The following is a 23674-nucleotide window of genomic DNA, read 5'->3' as shown; positions in this document are numbered from 1 at the left end:
AATATTATTTAACTTCATCTGGAAGAACAGGTGTCATTACCTAAAAAAAGATATTTTATGTAACTCTAAGTGGGATGGTGGATTGGACGTATTAACCTTTGAAACATTGAACAATTATTTTAAGATTAACTGGTTAATTAACTAATGTAGACAAAATAACAACTTCTGGAACTCTTTCTCCACACATGTATTCACTGTAACTCGTTAGGCGGAATACAGTTTTTGTTGACATGTAATTATAAAATTGAAAAGCTCCCTGTAAAACTTTCAAACTTCCACAAACAAACCCTGGAAACTGATCTACAAACATTACTTCTCACCAAGCTGCTGCTACATATGGAATCATGAAGACATCCTTTATAAGAATAAATCACAGCTATATACGGCTTGGTTGGAGCATGTGATTTTATTAGTTAATCATTTTCTTAATCTTAATCTTTTACTTTTTTTATGAAGATTTTTTGTTAAAATTTCACTTGCCAGTTACCCTAAAGGAATATGATGTGATCTTTGATGCATTACCACAGGGGATCCTGCAGCTTTGGAAGAGGACTGAAAGAAATACTGCTGTTATAGAAAACTATACAGTAAGTGTGAGAATTTTGTTGGTGAGGTAGACATTACAAAAAAATTCCTGCTCTGATAGATATCTGAGAAGTTGTTTGCATTGTTCAACTTTGCCTAGAGGGCAGATTTACTGGTAAACTTGGAGGTTTAACAGTACTTCGGTAAACATACCAATAGCACCGGAGGTTGTCAGTACGGCAACTGTACAAATAGACACTTTCTTTAAAATATTACATCAAATATACCCAACAAAAAAAAAAAAAAAAAAAACGCTTGAAAGATTTAAATTAGACATTGACTATGTGTGTGATTTTGTACTTACAGTAGAACTTTTAGGAACACAGTCCAGCTTTATATACAAAAGAAAACTTCTTTGGTTATTATCTTGTTGTTTGCTGTACACTGTACCCCCTGAATGCCTATAAGTATGTATTTATGTATGTAAGATCGCACAATAATTTTAAAAAAAAACTGATCCTTTCAACGCATGCGTGTAGACTATACTTTGCCTTCACTCGCAATGCTTACGACAGAGCTGCTGTGTGTGTAAATGTAAACCAACCATACAACGTTTGTTAAATATTTTAATAGTACACGTGTAATTATGTGACTGTTTTGTGTTGTTTTTAATTGTTAATTAAAAAAAAACTGAAACGGACACAATACACAACATTGGCAATCAAAAACCAAACAGAAAATAAAATAAAAAAAACTAAATAAATCAGAATTCACTCAAAACATAAATTTGCAAATCTTTTTAAATAGCAGGGTTACGCGAATTGTTGTCCAATGTAGACGTGTTTCGCGCATTCCTTAAAAGGATCTGAATGGATCCGCTCCGTGAGAAGATTAGGTAGTGACATGCACCACCCACCATCGGGTACATGAGTTACCCAGGAAGAGTTTATGTACCCCACACCCCATCACATGTGTTACGGGTGCCGGAGGTATGGACACGTGGCAGCAGTATGCAGAGGCAAACAGAGATGTTATATTTGCAGTGAGGAACACAAGTTAGAAGGAATGCAGTGAAGGCGTGCAGTTTAAATGCAGTAATGTGAAATAAGGAAGAAAGAGGAGGAAGTAGAGATGGTAAACATGTTTAATAACATCAGTTATGCTGAAGCAGTGAAAAGAGTACAGAAGGAAAAAGAAGAGATATAAATAATGAGGAAAAACAGAACAGAAGCAAAGCAAACAGTGCAGGAGCAGAGAAAGGAGAGGAGAAAATAACAATGGTGATCAATCAGAAAAAGGAGGATACCAGTGGAACATTCCTATAGATAGGTTAATCTTATTTTTTGCAAATGTGATGAATTGCACAGATCAAATCAAACAGAAACAATTCAAATAATTGTGAAAGGGGAAGATACATTCTTGAATATGAGGGAGCTGTCATGGGAGGAAGTAAAAAGCATGTTGGAGAGTGACAGCAAAGCTAGTGGAGGGCAGATGTGGAGCCCAGCTGGAGGTATATTTATTTAGGGATTATTGTAGGTATATTTATTTTGTAATTTCAAATTAGATCGGTCCTCTTAGATTAGGTCTACTCATGAGCCGATGGGTGGCGGTAATGCACCAAATGGATGCCAACCGCCATGAAAAATCCACAAAGAAGAAGAACCAGCAGCAGCACCACGCGTTGCGTGCGGGAAACCGGTCGGCAGAGCGACGTCATTCCTCGGACCAGCGACGAGACATAGCGCAGCTAACCGAGAGGCCGGAGCGTAGCGGCGTTGTCCGAGGCAGGTACTGTACGGACACTGTTCGTCCCGTTACACCACATCATTTTAGAGGGTTTCCGTGAAGGAACAGGAGGAAAGTAGGTCGTATTAGATAAGAACAGGGTGGACGCTAGGGCCTGGTGGAAGCTAGGCCCGTTATCTGCCGCGGTCTGTGCTGACTATACTACCAGGCCACAGCCTTCCCTCCGTGGTCAGTCCGCCTGCCAGCTCTAGCCAGGTGCTCCGGACACCACGTCGGACTCGCTAGTTTAAACAGGTACCCAGCCCTGCTAGTTGTGGCAGTAGATCCATCCGCCAGTTGTGACTGTAAATGACACCCAGTACGTATACAAGACGTTCCCCCTGTATGTTTAGCTTTTCTGATTCAATTCTAGGTGGTGAAGCGACTACAGCAGAAAGATGGCGGACGACCCCAGCGCGGCGGACAGAAACGTGGAGATTTGGAAAATCAAGAAGCTAATCAAAAGTTTGGAAGCTGCCCGTGGGTGAGTAACAAAAGCTGGCGGTGTACCGGTGTAACAGAGGGAGTGACTTTTTTTGATGTGGGCGGTTTTCGCTGAGGGCGTGCATGTGAGCCGCAGCAACACCTGGCTAATGGTAGAATCTGGGAGCGGTTAGCTTAGCTTAACAGCTAAGCTAATGGCTGCTAAACAGCTACCCGCTTGCTAAGCTGCCAGTCGTCTCTTCGTTTACAGAAAGTGTCAACGCAATAAATATGACACTGTTTAGTCCAAAAGGGTTTGGCCTCGTATAAGAGTCATTTGTCTCGTCTTTAACGGCTTCTCAGTTGCGTTTGCTACAGAGCTAAACAGGCTCGCTAATAAACGTCATCCTTACAGAGGCCGCCATGGGTGCCCTCAACAAAAAGCACGCTGAGAGGCCGGTTGCCTCGTGTCTCCACATGTTGTCATTGCCACTTTATTAGCACTGAAATTTACTTATATTAACTTATTGAAAATGTGGGGTGTTGTCATTTTCTTCACCAAAAGCTGTTCATAACCTCATGTGACATGAACTGTGCTGCCAAAGATCACACCAGAATCGAGCTGTAAAGTGCTGAGGTAGAAAAACTACACATAAGTAGTTGGCTTTAAACAGGGCTGTTGTGGGAATATTGTGAACAGAAACGAATGATAAATATGAACATTGTAGCGCTGACTGATGGTTTCTCCTGCGATCGTTGAACAGAACGGGCTGTTCCACCGCCTGCCATGTCTCACACAGTCTAGCCCACATTCACATTGAGCCCTACCTGCCCATGTGCACTGTGGCGCCTCTATGGTATGCCTTGTCTTTCACTGACACAATGGGATTCAGACCTTGGTTTCAAGGGCAGAGATTGTATGCCATGGTACTTAATGGCCACCCAGGCTAGGAGGATGTATGTACTAAATGATAAATGAGCAGTGAATATTAGTAAAGCTCATTCTGCAACATTTCTGTCATTTTAAGATATTTTTAGAAATCCTTGCAGGGTTCTTTAAATCTCAAAAATGGATGCAGCCTGAAGCTCATTATTACTTTACAATTTTTCTTTTTTTAACTTCATAGATCACGTTTATCAAGGAATATTAACCAGTTCACTACCAATTATGAATCACTTTGACGCAAGCAAACATAAGTTGGAATCCTTTTAATTACATGTTTATGGGACATGTTTGTAACGACGGAACATCTTTAAAATCAAACTTCATATTTTTGGAACCAAAGTATACTAACTTTTAAATATTACAAGTACAGTGCCCATTGTAAGTATGTATTCATATAGTGGGAGCTTAAGTAGAGTTGTCAATTATGGCCAAATGAGTATGTGTTTGAAGATGGATGTACAAAGAGGTGTTTGCATTTTTGCCATTCACTTTCAACACAGCCGTGGCAATTGGGCGTCAATAACTTCTGGGTTCTGTCCGTCTGGTCTAAACAGCGAACCTTCAAACAAACATGTAAATAAAATCACCAAATAAGTCCAAAATGACGCATGCACACTAGGGTTGGGAATCTTTAGGCACCTCACGATTCGATTACGATTCAAGGGGCTTCGATTCGACTCTAAATTGATTATTAATGTATTTTAATGCATGTTTTATTCACAAAATATGTTGTATTCACTGTCCATGCACTGTATAAAATATATATTATGTCGTTAGAAAAAAAGAGATACATTACCATTCATTATCCTTCATTCCACTAATAGAAGAAGTATGTGAACTGAAAATGTACAAGTTTTTGAAACAAAGGGAGTAGAGCCTTCCTTGTAACATAACTTCAATTGAAGAAAAAAAAAAATGACGAATGACATTTGCTTCCAGTCATTAGAGATAAATTGTGGGGTTATAAGATGCCCACGCATCACGTCACTGCTATCCTACCCGCTTTCTACAACGATGCTACGACTTCTGTTTTGGTTGGTTGTAAAGCTTCGGGATGGCCGTATCAGTAAAGTACCATCAAGAAGAGATGGTATATCTCGGCTCCAAGTTTGCAGCACCGCACAAAAGCCCTGGTTTTCCACGACCGAGTAAGGACGTAAATCCTTAGCAATAAATGTTGCAATCGACTTGTTAATCCACTTTACCTTTTCCGACGAGGGTGGAAGCTTTGTTGTGACTTGTTCGATTGTTCTCTGGTTAGCAGAGGAACTTCTAGCCGCAGGAGCCGACTTTGCCTCCTCCTCCGGGTGAAAGCGTGCTATAGGGCTTCTCATGTTCGCTGTGTTCCCAAAGTACTTTATTTTAGTGTAACAGAGCTTACATACAGCGTGGCTCTTGTCAAGTTCATTTCAGAATCAGAAATGTTTTAATGGCCAAGTACAGTTTTTTTAGGACAGTACAAGGAATTTGACTTGGTTGTCGGTGCTCAAAACAAAGTAAACAAAAACAACCCAGCAACAACAATAATAATAATAATGATAAATATAAAGGATGAGGGATAAATAAATGTCCACCGTGGACATTAAAGAAACATCAGATTTTAAGCTGCACGTGGCTGGCCTTAACTCCCGCACGTCCATGCTTCCTTGTTGTGGTGCTCTATTTAAAGTGTCCCTCTGGACACAACTACAAATGGATTGAATTCATTGACAAGTCTTTGTTTCTTCCCTTTTAAACTCCTGGGGTTTAAAGTTCAGAATTTGTACTAGTGGAGTTGTCCTTTAGGACGTATGTGCAGTCTCAGCACCTGTGCACTCAACTGATGTCAAAATGCTTTTGTTGTTTTGTTTCCATCATCAGTAATGGCACTAGTATGATCTCCCTGATCATCCCTCCAAAGGACCAGATATCCAGAGTGGCCAAGATGTTGGCCGATGAGTTTGGCACCGCTTCCAACATTAAAAGTCGAGTCAACAGGCTCTCTGTGCTCGGGGCCATTACCTCGGTACAGCAAAGACTAAAACTGTATAACAAGGGTAAGTGTTGACACACAAACTCTGTATTTGTTGTAGGGGATCAGTGCTACCAAATATTAGATCATTTTTGGGTTTATTGTTCCACATGTAAAATGTTGGGTAGCTGCATCTCTGTTGCACCAGCGATCAGTCATCTTTGGCTTCTTTAAGGATTTTAATTATTACATCTGTGTTGAAGTTACATTTGAGTCTAATCATTGGGTCTTTTGCTTTCATTATGTCAGTGCCACCTAATGGCTTGGTTGTGTACTGTGGCACCATTGTCACAGAGGAAGGCAAGGAAAAAAAAGTCAATATCGACTTTGAACCATTCAAGCCAATCAACACCTCCCTGTACCTCTGTGACAACAAGTTCCACACTGAGGTGAGCGACATGCTTCATTGGGTTTATGTGTGTATGTTTGCGTAGTTTTTCATGGACAAAATTCTTGCAGTATTCAAGTTTTTCTTCACACTTCCAGCACTTTGTCATCTTTTTTTTTTTCCTTCACTCCTCTTTGTCACAGGCGTTGACGGCCCTGCTGTCTGATGACAGTAAGTTCGGCTTTATCGTGATTGACGGTAGCGGGGCGCTGTTTGGCACGCTGCAGGGCAACACCAGAGAGGTGCTGCACAAGTTCACCGTGGACCTTCCCAAGAAGCACGGTATTAAGCCACAATATTTACATCCCTGAACTTATTATAATATATGTATTTATTGGTCATTCTCTTACACAAACATTTATTTTTTGTCTTATCGTCTCCCAGGAAGAGGAGGACAGTCTGCTCTGCGTTTCGCTCGTCTAAGAATGGAGAAGAGACACAATTATGTGAGGAAAGTAGCAGAAACGGCTGTTCAGCTCTTTGTATCAAACGACAAAGTCAACGTGGCAGGAATGGTTCTCGCTGGCTCTGCTGACTTCAAGACTGAACTCAGCCAGTCTGATATGTTCGACCCAGTAAGTTGGTTTATATATGTGTGATGCAGTGCAACATGTCTCTATTCAAGTGGACTTAATTGCACAACTGTTAAGCCACAATAAACAGCGTAATACTGTTTCAAGGTAACTGTCAAACTTTTCATTTGAGTGAAATGGTTCTAGTGGTTATTGCATGTAATTTATTTTTGTTGTGTGTGTGTTTTTTTTTTTACTATGTCAACAATCATGTCCAGTTTTGGAGGGCCCCATCCAACATGTTCTAGATGTCTCCTTGCTTCACAACACCTGGATGATAAACGTAACACTTTAGGACACAGTCATAAGATTAAGATCAGGCGTGGTGGAGCAGGAAGACTGTCACATACAGTCAAAAGAAATCAACATTTTTCTAAAATCCTGCAATTTTTCAAACAATGCCACAAAATTATCCTAAATTTAAAAATAAAAAGTTCACAAAATTCAAAACATTTTGTAGAGATCCTGCAGGAATGATGTCAATTAATGCTTAGATATTGTCAGCAAATGTTAATATAATTTCTGCATGGAAGTGCAAACTAGGGCTCAATAATGTTGAAATTAGCATATTTTTTATCCATCCGATATCTGCTTCCCCCTTATAATCAAACTGCTCTGTATTTGGACCCTGAGAGAAATTGAGTTTAATACCCCTGCTATGTATGCAGTTCTGATTGACAGCATTGGTTTCCAAAGGTTTTATTGGCTTCCTATTTTCCCACTGGTTAGTTTGTTCAGTCCAACAATACATTGGCTTGTCGTAATGAAGGTCGTTTGATTGTGTTCTGCAGAGGTTACAGGCCAAGGTTCTGAAGCTGGTCGACATCTCCTATGGAGGAGAGAATGGGTTCAACCAGGCAATCGAACTCTCAGCGGAAGTTTTGTCTAATGTTAAGTTCATCCAGGAGAAGAAGCTCATCGGTGAGTCGTTTGCATTGATTTCTCACATAATGCTTGTAGCAACAGTTTAAATTAGGGCCGGGAATTGATTTAAAAAATGTACTAATTAATCGCAAATCTGAAAAAAATGTAACCATGTTTTTTAGAAGCTGATCGTGATTCCCGATGAAAAAACGCCTGCAACTAAATGCGGTTTATTGCATTGTCAATTTCTAGTAAACCTGCAAAAATTTAGGAAAAAAAGTTGTTTTTTTAACAAAATATTTACATAATGCCTAACTCTAAGGTGTAACAGAAAATTACTTAATGTGTCTTTAAAAGACAGAACTTATAACAAATGCATTTTTTGCGATTCAAATGATAGTTTGTTCCACATTTTACTATTCTATAATGTAAACAAACAGAAAATTAGAACCTCAGCTGTAAAGCGGGCACAATTGGCTTATTTGAAACTGTCATTTTTTGCAGCAGTAGAACATCAGTAACAAAAAGCAGTTAGCCTATTTGTTTTGTGACCCAACCTATTCCTTTTTTACGTTAAGCGAACTGCTGAGATGCACTACCCACACCCAGTGTTTCCATAACATATCTGTAAAGAGAGGGATAATGGGTTAAGTCATTAGCACACTAGTGCACTTAAAAACATCTAGATCAAATCAGGACTAAAACTTCTCTGAAAAGGCTCTAAAATTGACCTTAGTTGTGTCTTAACTGAGTATAAGCCATGCCTTTACCAGAGAAACACCTAACCAAAATCTATTATTCCAGAGGGCCCTCCATGCCACCCGAAGAATACACAAGTATCACTGGTCTAGGGCACACAAATGGTTCATAAATGCATTTTAAATAAGCAATATCTTAAATAACCAATAAATGTAATTTCTGAAAAAAAATGAATAAATAGAATATTCACCTGCATGGTTAAAGAAGCTCTGCCAACTTTTTCAGCTTTGCAAGCTCAGCTTCGGTAAGCATGGAAATTTTGCGGTTTTGCTCTGACAGTGTTGCAGCTATCGGTGCCTTATTTTGCTGGACCCTTTTGATCTTTTCTAAAGTGGAGTTCCACCTAGTAGGCACGTCTTGAACGAGAGATTCTTCTTTTTGATTAAGTACTAGTTGTTGTTCAGCTCTCAAGTATTGGATGGACTGTGCTTAAAGTGACCAACTTTCGGCATTTGTCCAGAATTGTGTCAAAGCCTATAGCGTGTGCATTGCACGACAGGTGTTCATAGGGAAGCTGTCACGCAGCTGCTGTCATATTGCGTGCCCTGTTTCAAGCATTAAGATATTTTTGTCAATAATTCATTCACGTGCAATGTTTCGCGTGACGAAAGCTAATCACACCGGCTTTCTTCACTAGTGGTTTATGAGAGGTGAAAAAGAGCGCAGCTCCTCGCTTTAACAGGCAGTAAAACTCGCCAAGTTGGATGTGTCACTTGTGGTGCGTATGATGTCATTGTACAGCGTGTCGATTTTGAAACGAATGTTTTTTTTTTTTCTGGCAGGCAGTTTATTCGTGATGTCCCCCATTGCAGTTTGAAGTACCTAACGCAATCCCACATCTTCAACAATATTTGTAGGGTGCCAATTTGTAGCTATTCAACAAGCAATTGCGTTGGTTAACTGGAAAGCGGCCCCCCTCTCATGCCAAACCTCTCCTCCAGAGTTGTTGGTCGGGGCTGCCTGACGTCGCCCGCCCTTGAACGTGGATGTTTCACTTGTAGATTGTACATTAAGGAATAATTACTGCGGTGGTAATTAAATTCCCCATTTGCAATGCACACACGTAACTTTTGTCCCCATCCCCTTCTGGCAATACTTTAAAGCTACACTGTTTCCTTAAAAGCGTTTGTTTTGAGTGTTCCCTTGCTAGCTCAGGCTGTAGCAGCTTTAGCTACAGAAAACAGAAGTGTCTTCTTCTGCTCTGTATAGACAATATCATTGTACTGCACCTAGGGAAGGAGCGGTGATAAAATTAATCGATGCTTCAAATAATTTTAACGCGTTAAAATAAAAAAATTAACGTGCTACCATGAAAAAAATCAACGTTCCCGGCCATAGTTTAAATCTAACTGTAATGCTTTTCTGTTTCACTCTGCAGGGCGGTACTTTGATGAGATCAGTCAGGATACGGGGAAGTACTGCTTTGGAGTAGAAGACACACTTAAAGCCCTGGAAATGGGTGCCGTGGAGATCCTCATAGTCTATGAGAACTTGGACACTATGCGCTACATTCTACGTGTGCATGGGGCCGAGAGCAACGGAGCAGAGAATGGTACATTGAACTTAAGTGTCATGTTGGCTGTTTGTAGAGCCGCATGTTTAAAGAAATTAATTAACCTTTGATTTTTAAAAAAAAAATAATAATTTTTATGTTCCTTTATATAGACGAGAAAACTTTATACCTAACACCCGAGCAGGAAAAAGACAAATCCCACTTCACAGACAAGGAGGTCAGTTCCATAATGAAAACATAAAGCCCTTTAAATGCAGTCAGATTTCTGTTGTTTGAACCATGTTTTCACATTGTTTTCATAGACGGGACAGGAGCATGAGCTGATAGAGAGCATGCCACTGCTCGAGTGGTTTGCCAACAACTACAAGAAATTTGGAGCCACGCTGGAAATAGTAACAGACAAGAGCCAGGAAGGGTCCCAGTTTGTCAAGGGCTTTGGAGGCATTGGAGGTGAGCCGTTTAAAATTATTGCTTTTTTCTGTTTTTGTTCAAACAATCATCCAAATGTAAAGAAAGCATCTGCACTAATACTTAAACCTTCTTTGTTCTTATCAGGTATCTTGCGATACAGGGTGGATTTCCAGGGCATGGAGTATCAAGGAGATGATGACGAGTTCTTCGATTTGGATGACTACTAGGTAGTCTTGGACTGAAAATGGGAGATTAAGATTTAATGAATAAATGAAGAAATGAGAAAAGGATAATGCCACCTGTCTTGCAGCAAATATGAGGTGCAACTGTGATCATATAAAATGCACACCTTTCAATCTACCCACTGCATACACAAAGCTGCACACACATCTGTTCACACAGGCCGAAGAGGAGTGACATCTTCTTTCATCCGGAGAGGGAGAAAGCTCTTCCTGAATTAATCCCTGCCTTAGAGTGCTGGTTCCTTCCTATAGTTGGATTGGAAGCGACTCATTTTTGTTCTTTTTCTTCCCCTCCTCCCCCTCTCCTTTTTTTGAATGAACAAACAGCAAGTTCTCTGTTTATTATAAACCCTGTCTGAAGATGAACTTTTGGGACTGACTCCTCGCAGAAAAGAAAATCTTTTTTCCTTTTTATTTTGCCTCATCCGTACTCTCTCTCTCCCTTCTATGCGTTCTCTCTTTTTTTTTTTTTTTTTTTTCTTTTTTTTTTTTTTGCATTTCATTTTTTACTGGTAACTGCTGCTGTATTTTATGAGAGTGGGGGATTTTTTTTACCTGGGTTTCTGTAGAGAAGTGGGGGAAAAAAGTATTAAATTTGAACTGCTGAAAACCATTTTTACCTCGTGTAGTGTGGTCTCAATCTTCTACTGGATGACTGTTTTGTTGGAAATGAATACATGGCTGTGGTCACATAAGTAATTAAATAATTTAGGAGATTCCATTGAGTGAATTTATTTCCCACTATTGATTGGTGGGATGTGTGGGAAAATGACATTAAGTATTTCAGTCTTGTCACCAAAGTACTTTGTGAATAATATATATACTCAAGTTATGGAAATTTGGTACATTTTTGATAAATTATCTTCAAATCTATAAAGAAAGGAACCTCTCAGTGTGTTCCTTAAATATATTAGCGCATCAGACTTTTAAATTCGACTAAAGAGGGTCGAATATCCTATAAAAAAAACTAACCCGTGAATATTCACCAGAAGATTATCTTCAGTGAGCAACATTTGTAACTAAGGTAAGTATTATGAAAAATAAAAATAGGCTTTCACTATATATGCTAGCCTTCATTACAGTGCTTTATATTGTGCACTGCACAGTTCATTTAGTCGATTAGCAACAAGTTAAGTGTTTATACTGCCAGATTTCATCCCATTTGAGATGTGTTGGCTTTGTTCGTTGCAGTTTTTATGCGCTGATTATGACGGTAGCATGAATAATGGACAAAACTGTTTGACCTGTTACCTTCTCATTTCCAGTTCACCAAACCCTTCTGAGCTGTGACTGTTAACACCTTATTCACTTTCAATGCGGCATTCGGGGCATGTTTTGGCCTGGAAAGTGTGTGTTTCAGAAGGTAATAATTTTTACACTGAACAGCAGGTATGGGCCCTGCCCTGACCAATCAGGGATGTGTTTCATTGTGTGGGCGTTCCCTACCCTCTGACACTGCCCTGTGTGGTTGAGAGGAGTGAATGACGTCTCTAAATTTGCGGGCCGCCGACGCAGGGCTGGGTTTCCATTTTCACAGCGAGTTTCGGGGGGCGGGGATCGTCAACATGGAGCCGGAGATGGAGGATTATACGGTGGAATTGATGGTAAGGCCTATCCTTATTCGGCACACTGAACAACCTCTGTGCGGTGGTTACTGGGGAAAGTGTCGATTCGACAGTAGGAATGGGCTGTAACTGCTTGTCGGGAGAGGTGGAGGAGAAAGGAGGGGGGCTGGAAATCAGAGGGAGGGCCTGAATTTATACATACATTCTACTGTGAATGCTCTCCATGCGGATAAGATTCACATAAATAACCGAGGCAGTGTGGTCGGATATGAGCAACACTTGTGTAGGTTTTTGCGGGAAGTCGTGATAACGGAGGAATGGCCCGGTTGTGTTGAGTCGTCCGCCGAAGACAGCGGAGGATTCTTGGGGTAGCGCTCACTGCGGTGACGCTGCGCCACTTTAACAGGGCCTTAGCTTAGCCTAGCAACCCGGCTAGCCGTGGCTAAAAGGCTACGAAGGCACGTACATCAATGAGAAGCTGTGTCTTATAGACAGACAGCTGACACATTTACTGCAGTGTGTAATACGCTCAGTGTCATTGGAGGAGGCTACAACTTTCACACTATGTCGCTGCTCTATTTATATCAACAAAGTGCGTAGAAGGAAGTGTGTAGCTCTTTCATTCACACGACGCTAGCACGAGAAGTTAGCCTAGCAGCTAACCTGGTGGAAAGTTTAACTACACTCGACAACCTTTTGTTTGACAAATCCACGATTTTTCAGTAGTTGTTTGTAAGGAAGTGTCAGTGTTTTGAAACATTTAGCTATAGCTCTTCGCCTTTTCACCCTCTGAAAGTGCGCATGCGCGATCGGCGGGGTTCATAGGTCAAGACGGATATAAATGTCCACACGACGCTGTTTGCTATATGCGCTAAGATTTCCAGCGCCCTTTTTGTACAATAAAGGTACTCCTAATCTATCTGACATTCCGGTATATTGCAAGTGCAACACATAGACTGCAGTCATTCACTTAAACCGGCTTTCAACGAACACGTTTCAATGAGTATTTGCGCTTTTACTTGTCGCTGATAACACGTCAAATACGTTGTAGCAGTGGTTTATCAGACAAGATTTAAGTATATCATTAGTTATCAGGTTATTTCTATTAAAATATTTTGCCCAAGTGGCTGGGTGCTAAACATGGAATGACATAATGTGAGATTTGATAATAAACTGGTTTCCTGTTTCAATCCAGTCCCAGATACACTCAATATTTAACAATACCCATCACGTCTCTCTAAACAAACTACAGTAAACTACGATTCACAATGCAATATAATGGTATTTATTATTGATTATTTAAAAATGAGTAAATAATGGTTTTTTAGTTCTTCTTTATAATGAAATGACTAAAAGAGCACACCAGTTTCCAGAAGCACCCTGATAACATAGAAGATGGACATCATACGTTTGATTTAGCACTATCATTTTTTCCCCCCTGTCTTCCTGTCATGTTGTGGTTCACAAACATAATTGATTTATTTTGGGGATATGGAGTAAATGCAAACCCAGCTGTGTACCTTCTAATCTCGATACTTTCTGCTCCCATTATAACCCTGTCAAACACGTTTTTATTTATTATTTTAATAGTAGAAGAGGTCAGTGGGTTTCATAAGAAGTCCAGTGTTTTTTTTTCTTGGTGCAAACTCAGCAAATGTAGTGCTTTACAATAACGGTAAGGAAATGCATCTAACTTAAAGACCCAGTTTGTGTAATCATCTTTTTTTGAAGGTGTTTAATTGTTTTGAAAAGCCAAGAAAATAGGGTGTTTGTCTATTCAGAAGTTTTGATTAAGATAATGTTTAATCCAACATCATGTGAAGTCAAAGCTAGTATTACACTTGACCCTTACGCTGAGTTCTATTTCAGAGAAACCATGCAGTTTATAATTTACATGAGATTTAGATGAGATTTTCATGAGTGTGGAAGCAGAGCAGTGGGTGGGATTGTATTTAACACATAATAGAGTAATTGGCAATTAATCAAGCCCCTCCCTCTCCTCATCTACCTATCGTGTGTGTGTGTGTGTGTGTGTGTGTGTGTGTGTGTGTGTGTGTGTGTGTGTGTGTGTGTGTGTGTGTGTGTGTGTGTGTGTGTGTGTGTGTGTGTGTGTGTGTGTGTGTGTGTGTGTGTGTGTGTGTGTGTGTGTGTGTGTGTGTGCGCGCGTGCGCGTCTAATTCTGTTTTTTTCCCCTCACTATCCTCCACCTCCTCTCTTGTTTTTTTCTCCTCACCTTCCATTACACTCTAAACTTCAAATGGAATCCTCTTTAACCATCCGTTGTTTCTGTTTGCTCCCAAATACTCTCACCATTTTCTCACGCCACCATCGTCACCCATCTGTCCACTCATTCACAATCACACATCTGTTTTGCTTTGTGTGTGTTGTCTCCCTCCTGCTCTATGACCACTTCCTCTGCTAGTCTAACTCTCCCTTATCTGTGTTGAACCTCAGTGTAGTTAAGTACCGTGTTTAATGTATTAACGTCTTTGTTTGTCAGTGGTGGTCAGTATCCCATGTCACCGTGTGTGGGTTTCTACTTGGCTAATCTGTAATTATAGTGTTGCAACTAAAGGTATTATCATTATCACTATTTAACACACACTTATCTTTCACTGTGTGGAGCATGGCATTCCATTACTCTGAATTGGTGCCTCTGTTACCTGTGTCATAGACAGCAGTCTGGCATCATTTGGCAGAGGTTCATCTCAACCACTGATGCCTATTACAGCAGTCCCTTCCCTACAACATTGGACCAATCGATGCCAAGGATCATATTTTTATATGGAATCATTTAATGATATGACTTATGGAAGTAGACATGCTCAGCAGCAGGCAGGTTCAGAGTGGAAACAACAATAACAGCAACCCATCCAAGGATGCTAAGGCCTCTGATCTTCTTTAATATCATATGTTTGAACACTCTATCATTGCACTGGGCAGAATTATTATTTTTTTTATCATGGTACTAGCAATAGAACTATCTGTTATAATTTAGCTCACTGATTTTATAGTGTAATACTATGCACATATGACATTTATGAAAGGAACAAATGAATGAATAAAGATCTTTATACTATGTATTATGTTTATGGATAGACCAATATGGATTCTTTAGGGCCGATACTGATTTTTTTTTTTTTCTATCGGCCTTAGCCGATGACCTTTATGCACTGCCGGTTTTCTTGAGCCGATATTTGGAGCCGATACTACTTTTGCTCCCTCAATTTACATCATAAAAATTACACAGTGATGATGACAAATGAAATGGTACGAGTCTCAATTTTTAAAAAAGGAACATTTATTGAAATGAACAAAGGTGAAGTAGAACGACAGCAAGTAAAAGATATTTAACAAATATTAAAAACAGGTGATGTAGACCCAGAACAAGTAAAAAATATTTCTTCTCTGTAAATAATGCGGATCGGCGAACGCAGCAGCATGCATCGGCCAATGCGATACTCGTAAAAAACGCAAATATTGGCCGGCCGATAAATCAGTCTATCACTAGTTATATTCTTGCTGTGTTGACTCTGAACTGACCAGTGATACAAATCATAAAACAATAAAATCAGTCATCAGTATGGGCATGTACAGGGAGTTCATTCTGTCAGTATACTGCCAGAATGATCCTTTCTTTTATAGTTTTCAAACAACTTTATGCACATGCAACACTTTTTATTCCCTTTGTATTCAATGGCAGGGAAACATCTAGAACTTTTACTTAAGCATTTTGCTTGTTGTTTTGCCTATGTATGGACACGGAACTTTTTAGAAAAGTCTGTGTGTTCAGACACACAAGTGTGTGATGAGGAACATGTTTTTTCAGGAGCTGAAACAGCCTCATCTGACCTGTACTGAGCTATAGTTTTATGTATTGAGCGACTTGCAGAGGTGACAAGTAACAAAGTACAAATGCTTCGTTAGCTTTGTTATATTTAAGTACAAATACTTTGTTACTGTAAAAAGACTCAAACCAACAAACACTTCTGCTGCTTGTGAAAGACTTTTCAGCACAACAGGACTCTTTTTCAGATCAAAAAGGGCACGTCTCCATTCCAGAAACCTGGAAAACATGATTCTCATGAGGCTAAATGAAAAATGTTGGTAGAGTGTTTTTCTGTTAGGCAGGTCTCTTAGCTTTATGGTTAACTTTTTCAAGTAATTAAAAATGTTAAACTCAAAGCTGTTCTGGTTTTAATTGAGCATTTGCATTTTTTTTGGTAACATTTTATTTATAAATTTGATCTGTAATGAATGTTAAATTCAATAGGTGAAATCCGCGAAGTAGTCAGCTTTATTTTTCATTATTATTATTATACATGTTTTAAGGCTGTAAAACCACATTTCTCTTTTATTTAAACACTCTCAAAGTTCAAAACTTCGTAGTTTTTCAAACATAAATCTGTTTTCAAACATACAGCATTTCAGAGTCACACTGCTAGCGATCAGACATTGATGCCGAACGCATTTAGAGTCTTTGTTGATGATGACGTCACATCAACACAGACACAGGTCTGTTCACCCATTCAACCATGGAGTAGAAGCTGTGTGTTACCTCCTGGAACTGTATGACATGGCCTTTATAACCGGGACCGGACTAGGAAGGATTAGGCGTGGAGGACAATCAGCTAGGAGGCGGTAGTAGCAGGTAAAAGTTCTCTCTGTAGCACTGAGCTAGGATAGCATTAACCGCTAATCACACTGCTTTTTTCACTGGTAGTTTGTTTGTGAGAGGAGAAAAAGGAGCACAGCTCTTCGCTTCAGCAGGCAGTGAAACTCACCAAGTTGGATGTGTTGCTGGTGGGTGAACGCAACGTTAGCCATTCAGGACGCAAAACACAATGCGCGTTAATACACTGTAAAAAAAAAAAATGCATCCAAAATTGCACTGTAAAAAAATCCGCGAAACAGCGAGGCCGCAAAAGGTGAACCACGATACAAGACGTTTCCCCTGTATGTTTAGCTCTTCCTATTTAAATTCTAGGTGCTGAAGCGACTGCAGCAGAAAGATGGCGGATGACCCCAGTGCGGTGGACAGAAACGTGGAGATTTGGAAGATCGAGAAGCTAATCAAAAGTTTGGAAGCTGCCCGTGGGTGAGTAACAAAGGCTGGTGGTAAGGCTGATCGATTAACCTTAATCGCATTGATATTAAGGATTTCACTACTGTGATAACGTAACCTCAGATGCTGGAGGTTTTTTCTTCCATCTCCATCATTTGAGTGATGTATATGTTCACCAATCAGAATTGCCGAGAACTGCCTTCCTGAGATGCTGGCCAATCATAGATTTTTACAAGACACATGCTTGTATGGACTGTTGCGAGTCTCTGAGTGCCCTGACAACTACACTAGGGCCCTATAAAATCCCCATTAACAGAATCATGGAATCATTTAAATTTGGTTAATTTCAATTAAGTTGATCAAAACTGAATCAGTTCACCTGATCAGATTCAGTAAAACATTGATCCCTGAGGGTAAATTGAGTGACATTAATACTGCTCTCTTACATCTTTATATGACATAAATAATTAAAAAGGAGCAGTCAGAATAATCCATGTCAGCACCACTTATAGACACCTTTTAATTGTATCTTACTCATTATTTTAAATTACATTTTTACTTTTGACATACATTTTTGTTTAACTATAGTTTTCTTTTTATTTATATTTATTTTGTTTCCTCACAGTACAAGTTATATCTTCCTTTTAATTGTATCTTAATATATTTTTGACATACATTTTTGTTTATGTTTTTTTTATTATTAGTCTTTTGTTTCCTCACAGGAGTTAAAAACAAATATTAATATTCCTAAAAACCCAATTTTAAAAAATTGATGTGGAAAACAGAATTTGGGAAAAAAAACAAAACACATGCATTTAAATGTATGAAATATTTTTAAAAATCGTAAATCGAATCGAAATTGCAACATCTGTCAGAAAAATTGCAATTAGGTTTTTTGTCAAAATTGTGCAGCCCCAGCTGGTGGTGTACCGGTGTAACAGAGGGAGTTTTCGGTGATGGCGCATTGTCTCTTTGTTTACAGAAAGTGTCTACGCAATAAATATGACAGTTTGGTCCAAAAGGGTTTGTCCTCGTTTAAGATTGCAGTCCTTTGTCTTGTTTTTAACGGCTTCTGAGTTGCGTTTGCTACAGAGCTAAACAGGGTCACTAATAAACGTCATCCTTACAGAGGCCGCCATGGGTGCCCTCAACAAAAAGCACGCTGAGAGACACGTTGCCTCGTGTCCCCACATGTTGTCATTGACCCATAATTATCTCTAAAATAAACTTATATTAATTTATTGAAAATGTGGGGTGTTGTCAATTTCTTCAGTAAAAGCTGTTCATAACCTCATGTGACATGAACTGTGCTGCCAAAGATCACACCAGAATCGAGCTGTAAAATGCTGAGGTAGAAAAACTACACATAAGTAATTGGCTTTAAACAGGGCTGTTGTGGGAATATTGTGAACAGAAACAAATGATAAATATTAGGGGTGTTGAAAAAAATTGATTTTGCGATATTACGTAGCGTGATTCTCGGGTCGATTCTAAATGCATCCATACCGATTTTTTTTTTTATTAAAAAAAAACAAAAAAAAAAAAACAAACAAAAAATAAATAAATAATTTTTTTACTTTTATTTAACCAGGACATGGGCATGTTGACCAGCTTGTGTTTTTTCAATGAAATCTAAAAAGAAAGTACTAACTTTCTGCATTTATTTGTTGTTCTAGGCATATACCTCAGTTAAGTTGCACTAAAGTCATGTTGTTTTAAAAGCCACAGGCAGATTGTATGTTATTTTTCCACCGCCTGCCATGTCTCACACAGTCTAGCCCACATTCACATTGAGCCCTACCTGCCCATGTGCACTGTGGAGCCTCTATGGTATGCCTTGTCTTTCACTGACACAATGGGATTCAGACCTTGGTTTCAAGGACAGAGATTGTATGCCATGGTACTTAATGGCCACCCAGGCTAGGAGGATGTATGTTGTCAGTTAGAACAGTTTAAATTCAAAATGCAAAGTATTGTTTGACAGTTAAAGTCACTCTCTAATCTATATTTTTTGTCAAATTATACCATTTTACCAAATTTATGGCTTGAATTATTGATGACTATTTAAGGATTGTAGAAATGATTAGATGTTTACTAATAATCATCTTGATCTTTTAAGTTATTAATTTGAAATAATGTAAAAGGTTGTACTAAATTAGTAGTAAATATTAGTTAAGCTCATTCTGTAACATTTTTTAATATTTGTAATTTTTAAATGTTTTTAGAAATCCTCCAAGGGTTCTTTAAATCTCAGACTGTTTCAGCCCGAAGCTCAGTAATACTTTACTCATTTTTTGTTTTAACTTCATAGTTTACATTTATTAGGGAGTATTTGCAATCTCAGCACGTGTGCACTCACTGATGTCAAAATGCTTTTGTTGTTTTGTTTCCATCATCAGTAATGGCACTAGTATGATCTCCCTGATCATCCCTCCAAAGGACCAGATATCCAGAGTGGCCAAGATGTTGGCCGATGAGTTTGGCACCGCTTCCAACATTAAAAGTCGAGTCAACAGGCTCTCTGTGCTCGGGGCCATTACCTCGGTACAGCAAAGACTAAAACTGTATAACAAGGGTAAGTGTTGACACACAAACTCTGTATTTGTTGTAGGGGATCAGTGCTACCAAATATTAGATCATTTTTGGGTTTATTGTTCCACATGTAAAATGTTGGGTAGCTGCATCTCTGTTGCACCAGCGATCAGTCTAATCATTGGGTCTTTTGCTTTCATTATGTCAGTGCCACCTAATGGCTTGGTTGTGTACTGTGGCACCATTGTCACAGAGGAAGGAAAGGAAAAAAAGTCAATATTGACTTTGAACCATTCAAGCCAATCTACACCTCCCTGTACCTCTGTGACAACAAGTTCCACACTGAGGTGAGTGCTTCATTGTGTGTGTGTGTGTACAGTTTGTTTTTCATGGACAAAATTCTTGCAGTATTCAATTTTTTCTTCACACTTCCAGCACTTTGTTGTCATTTTTCTTTCCCTTCTCCTCTTTGTCACAGGCGTTGACGGCCCTGCTCTTTGATGACACTAAGTCAACACCAGAGAGGTGCTGCACAAGTTCACCGTGGACCTTCCCAAGAAGCACGGTATTAAGCCACAACATTCACATCACTGAACTTATTATAATATATGTATTTATTGGTCGTTCTCTTACACAAATATTTAATTTTTGTCTTATCGTCTCCCAGGAAGAGGAGGACAGTCTGCTCTGCGTTTCGCTCGTCTAAGAATGGAGAAGAGACACAATTATGTGAGGAAAGTAGCAGAAACGGCTGTTCAGCTCTTTGTATCAAACGACAAAGTCAACGTGGCAGGAATGGTTCTCGCTGGCTCTGCTGACTTCAAGACTGAACTCAGCCAGTCTGATATGTTCTACCCAGTAAGTTGGTTTATATATGTGTGATGCAGTGCATTATTAGTAGGGGTCAGTATTGGCAAGAATGTTGCAATACAATACGTATCATGATACTTGGGTCACGATACGATGTTATTACGATATATTGCAATATTCTACCCAGTTAATATCAAAATTAAATGTAGAGATGCGGCTGTTTCTCTGCTAACACCTCGGCATGAGGTCTTGCTAGGTGAGCTGGTAAGTTTGTTGTGTTCCCACAATATTTCAAGGGAGCGAGGCAAATCTTGCTGATGGCATTGTCCGTATCAAGCTCGTTCTTAATCCCTTTAAGTTGGAAGCTAAAGTACTTCCTAACGTCAGTTTTGTATTATGGATGCATTGTTATTTTGTTAGCCATGTTGTTTGGGATTTGAGTCAGTCCGCTTCTGCCACTGTGACAGCTTCTACCACACCAAAGTGGTTCTGCGGCGCCATTTACCGGAGTGAAGGTGCGGAAGGAGCACAATTTTCAAAGTTTTTATTTAGAATGTTTGGAAAAGTTAGGAGTTGGTCAACATGCCCAGTAGTTAGGCTACTCCGCTGATAAGTAACAATGTTTCCAGCAGTAGAAAACACACGTCCACGAAAATGTAAAAACTATTGATTAAATATCAGGGGAAAAAATAAATAAATAATTTATTTTTAATTGATTAAAAAAAAAAATAAAAAAATGGATTTAAAATCGGTACCCAAAAAATTGCGATATATCGTGAAATCGAATTTTTTTCCCACACTTCTAGTTATTAGAGAGTAAAGGGTCACTTGCAACATGTGTCTCTATTCAAGTGAACTTAATTGCACAAGAGAGTTAAGCCACATAAACAGCGTAACACTGTTTAAAGGTAACCACCAACTTAATTTCAGTGAAATAGTTCCAGTGGTTCTTGCAGTTAAATTTTGTGCTTTTAATTTTATTCCCTTGTATTTTCTTTAAACTTTGTCTTGGAGGGCTAAATGTCCCCCTGCTCCACAACACCTGGTTGATGAACATAGCACTCAGATCAGGTGTGGTGGAGCAGAATGACTGTCGCCTAATTTGCACAAATAGTCAAAAGAAATCTCAGTTTTTTGAAAATCCTGCAATTTCTCACAAACAATCCCATAAAATTGTCCAAAATTTAAAATTAAAAAATTTGCAAACTGATGAAAAGGCACTGCCATGTCATTTAATGCTTGGATGTTGATATTAATTATACGTGAAAGTGCAAATTAGGGCTCAATAATGTTAAAATTTTTATTTTTTTTCTATTCAATATCTACGCTAACTTATGATCAAACTGCTCTGTATTTGGACCCTGAGCGATAATGAGTGTAACACCCCTGCTGTAGACGTATGTAGTTCTGATCGACAACATTGGTTTCCAAAGGTTTTATTGGGTTCCTATTTTCCCTCTGGTTAGTTTGTTTAATCCAACAATACATTTGCTTCTTGTAATAAAAGTTGTGTGATTGTGTTCTGCAGAGGTTACAGGCCAAGGTTCTGAAGCTGGTTGACATCTCCTATGGAGGAGAGAATGGGTTCAACCAGGCAATCGAACTCTCAGCGGAAGTCTTGTCTAATGTTAAGTTCATCCAGGAGAAAAAGCTCATCGGTGAGTCGTTTGCATTGATTTGTCTTACATAATGCCTGCAGCAACAGTTTAAATATAACTGTTTGTAATGCTTTTCTGTTTCACTCTGCAGGGCAGTACTTTGATGAGATCAGTCAGGATACGGGGAAGTACTGCTTTGGAGTAAAAGACACACTTAAGGCTCTGAAAATGGGTGTGAGAACTTGGACACTATGCGCTACATTCTACGTGTGCATGGGGCCAAGAGCAACGGAGCAGAGAATGGTACATTGAACTTAAGTGTCATGTTGGCTGTTTGTAGAGCCGCATGTTTAAAGAAATTAATGAGCCCTTCATCAGACATGAGTGACTCATGTCTGATGAAGGGCGGTCAGCCCGAAACGTCACGTCGTAAATTAAAACTGAAATTGGGAGCTCACCGCGCAGTTGTGCGGACCTTTTTTCATTGCATCTTTGGACTTTTTGATCCAGCACACTGCCTCAAAAAGAGAAGTGCGTGTTTTTTGATTGTGCTATAAAGAAATTAATGAACTTTTGATTTTGATTTATTTATTTTATTCCTTTATATAGACGAGAAAACTTTATACCTAACACCCGAGCAGGAAAAAGACAAATCCCACTTCACAGACAAGGAGGTCAGTTCTATAATGAAAACATAAAGCCCTTTAAATTCAGTCAGATTTCTGTTGTTTGAACCATGTTTTCACATTGTTTTCATAGACGGGACAGGAGCATGAGCTGATAGAGAGCATGCCACTGCTCGAGTGGTTTGCCAACAACTACAAGAAATTTGGAGCCACGCTGGAAATAGTAACAGACAAGAGCCAGGAAGGGTCCCAGTTTGTCAAGGGCTTTGGAGGCATTGGAGGTGAGCTGTTTAAAATAATTGCTTTTTTCTGTTTTTGTTCAAACAATCATCCAAATGTAAAGAAAACATCTGCACTAATACTTAAACCTTCTTTGTTCTTATCAGGTATCTTGTGATACAGGGTGGATTTCCAGGGCATGGAGTATCAAGGAGATGATGACGAGTTCTTCGATTTGGATGACTACTAGGTAGTCTTGGACTGAAAATGGGAGATTAAGATTTAATGAATAAATGAAGAAATGAGAAAAGGATAATGCCACCTGTCTTGCAGCAAATATGAGGTGCAACTGTGATCATATAAAATGCACACCTTTCAATCTACCCACTGCATACACAAAGCTGCACACACATCTGTTCACACAGGCCGAAGAGGAGTGACATCTTCTTTCATCCGGAGAGGGAGAAAGCTCTTCCTGAATTAATCCCTGCCTTAGAGTGCTGGTTCCTTCCTATAGTTGGATTGGAAGCGACTCATTTTTGTTCTTTTTCTTCCCCTCCTCCCCCTCTCCTTTTTTTGAATGAACAAAACAGCAAGTTCTCTGTTTATTATAAACCCTGTCTGAAGATGAACTTTTGGGACTGACTCCTCGCAGAAAAGAAAATCTTTTTTCCTTTTTATTTTGCCTCATCCGTACTCTCTCTCCCTTCTATGCTTTCTCTCTTTTTTTTTTTTTTTTTTGCATTTCATTTTTTACTGGTAACTGCTGCTGTATTTTATGAGAGTGGGGGATTTTTTTTACCTGGGTTTCTGTAGA

The 23674-nt window shown here is 39.2% G+C and overlaps 1 protein-coding gene and 1 pseudogene across 3 annotated transcripts; both read left to right on the top strand.

Moving 5' to 3' along the window:
• Window positions 1-2175: 2175 nt before the first annotated feature.
• Window positions 2176-10488, top strand: LOC114471370 (eukaryotic peptide chain release factor subunit 1). Of its 3 annotated transcripts, none has more exons than XM_028460125.1 (11): window positions 2176-2316; window positions 2687-2797; window positions 5543-5718; window positions 5943-6082; window positions 6225-6363; window positions 6466-6656; window positions 7445-7574; window positions 9655-9828; window positions 9942-10006; window positions 10092-10239; window positions 10345-10488. In XM_028460125.1, the coding sequence occupies exons 2-11, from the start codon at window positions 2712-2714 to the stop codon at window positions 10425-10427; spliced, it is 1332 nt and encodes a 443-aa protein (XP_028315926.1). In that variant the 5' UTR covers window positions 2176-2316; window positions 2687-2711; the 3' UTR covers window positions 10428-10488. The 3 variants fall into 3 exon arrangements, with proteins under 3 accessions (XP_028315926.1, XP_028315927.1, XP_028315925.1); XM_028460126.1 differs by having other exon boundaries at window positions 2178-2312; XM_028460124.1 differs by having other exon boundaries at window positions 2186-2568.
• Window positions 10489-11894: 1406 nt separating this feature from the next.
• On the top strand, window positions 11895-23168 carry LOC114471355 (eukaryotic peptide chain release factor subunit 1-like; annotated as a pseudogene).
• Window positions 23169-23674: the final 506 nt, after the last annotated feature.

This window comes from Gouania willdenowi, chromosome 10 (genome assembly GCF_900634775.1).
Source record: "Gouania willdenowi chromosome 10, fGouWil2.1, whole genome shotgun sequence".
Lineage (NCBI taxonomy): Eukaryota > Metazoa > Chordata > Actinopteri > Blenniiformes > Gobiesocidae > Gouania > Gouania willdenowi.
Note: the sequence above shows the minus strand (reverse complement) of the source record. Positions and strands in the feature narration are given on the sequence as shown.

Coding starts and splice junctions, on each gene's coding strand:
- LOC114471370 (XM_028460125.1), top strand. CDS start 2,712: ATGGCGGACGACCCCAGCGCGGCGGACAGAAACGTGGAGATTTGGAAA. Junction 5,719..5,942: donor ACTAAAACTGTATAACAAGG/GTAAGTGTTGAC, acceptor TCATTATGTCAG/TGCCACCTAATGGCTTGGTT. Junction 6,083..6,224: donor ACAACAAGTTCCACACTGAG/GTGAGCGACATG, acceptor TCTTTGTCACAG/GCGTTGACGGCCCTGCTGTC.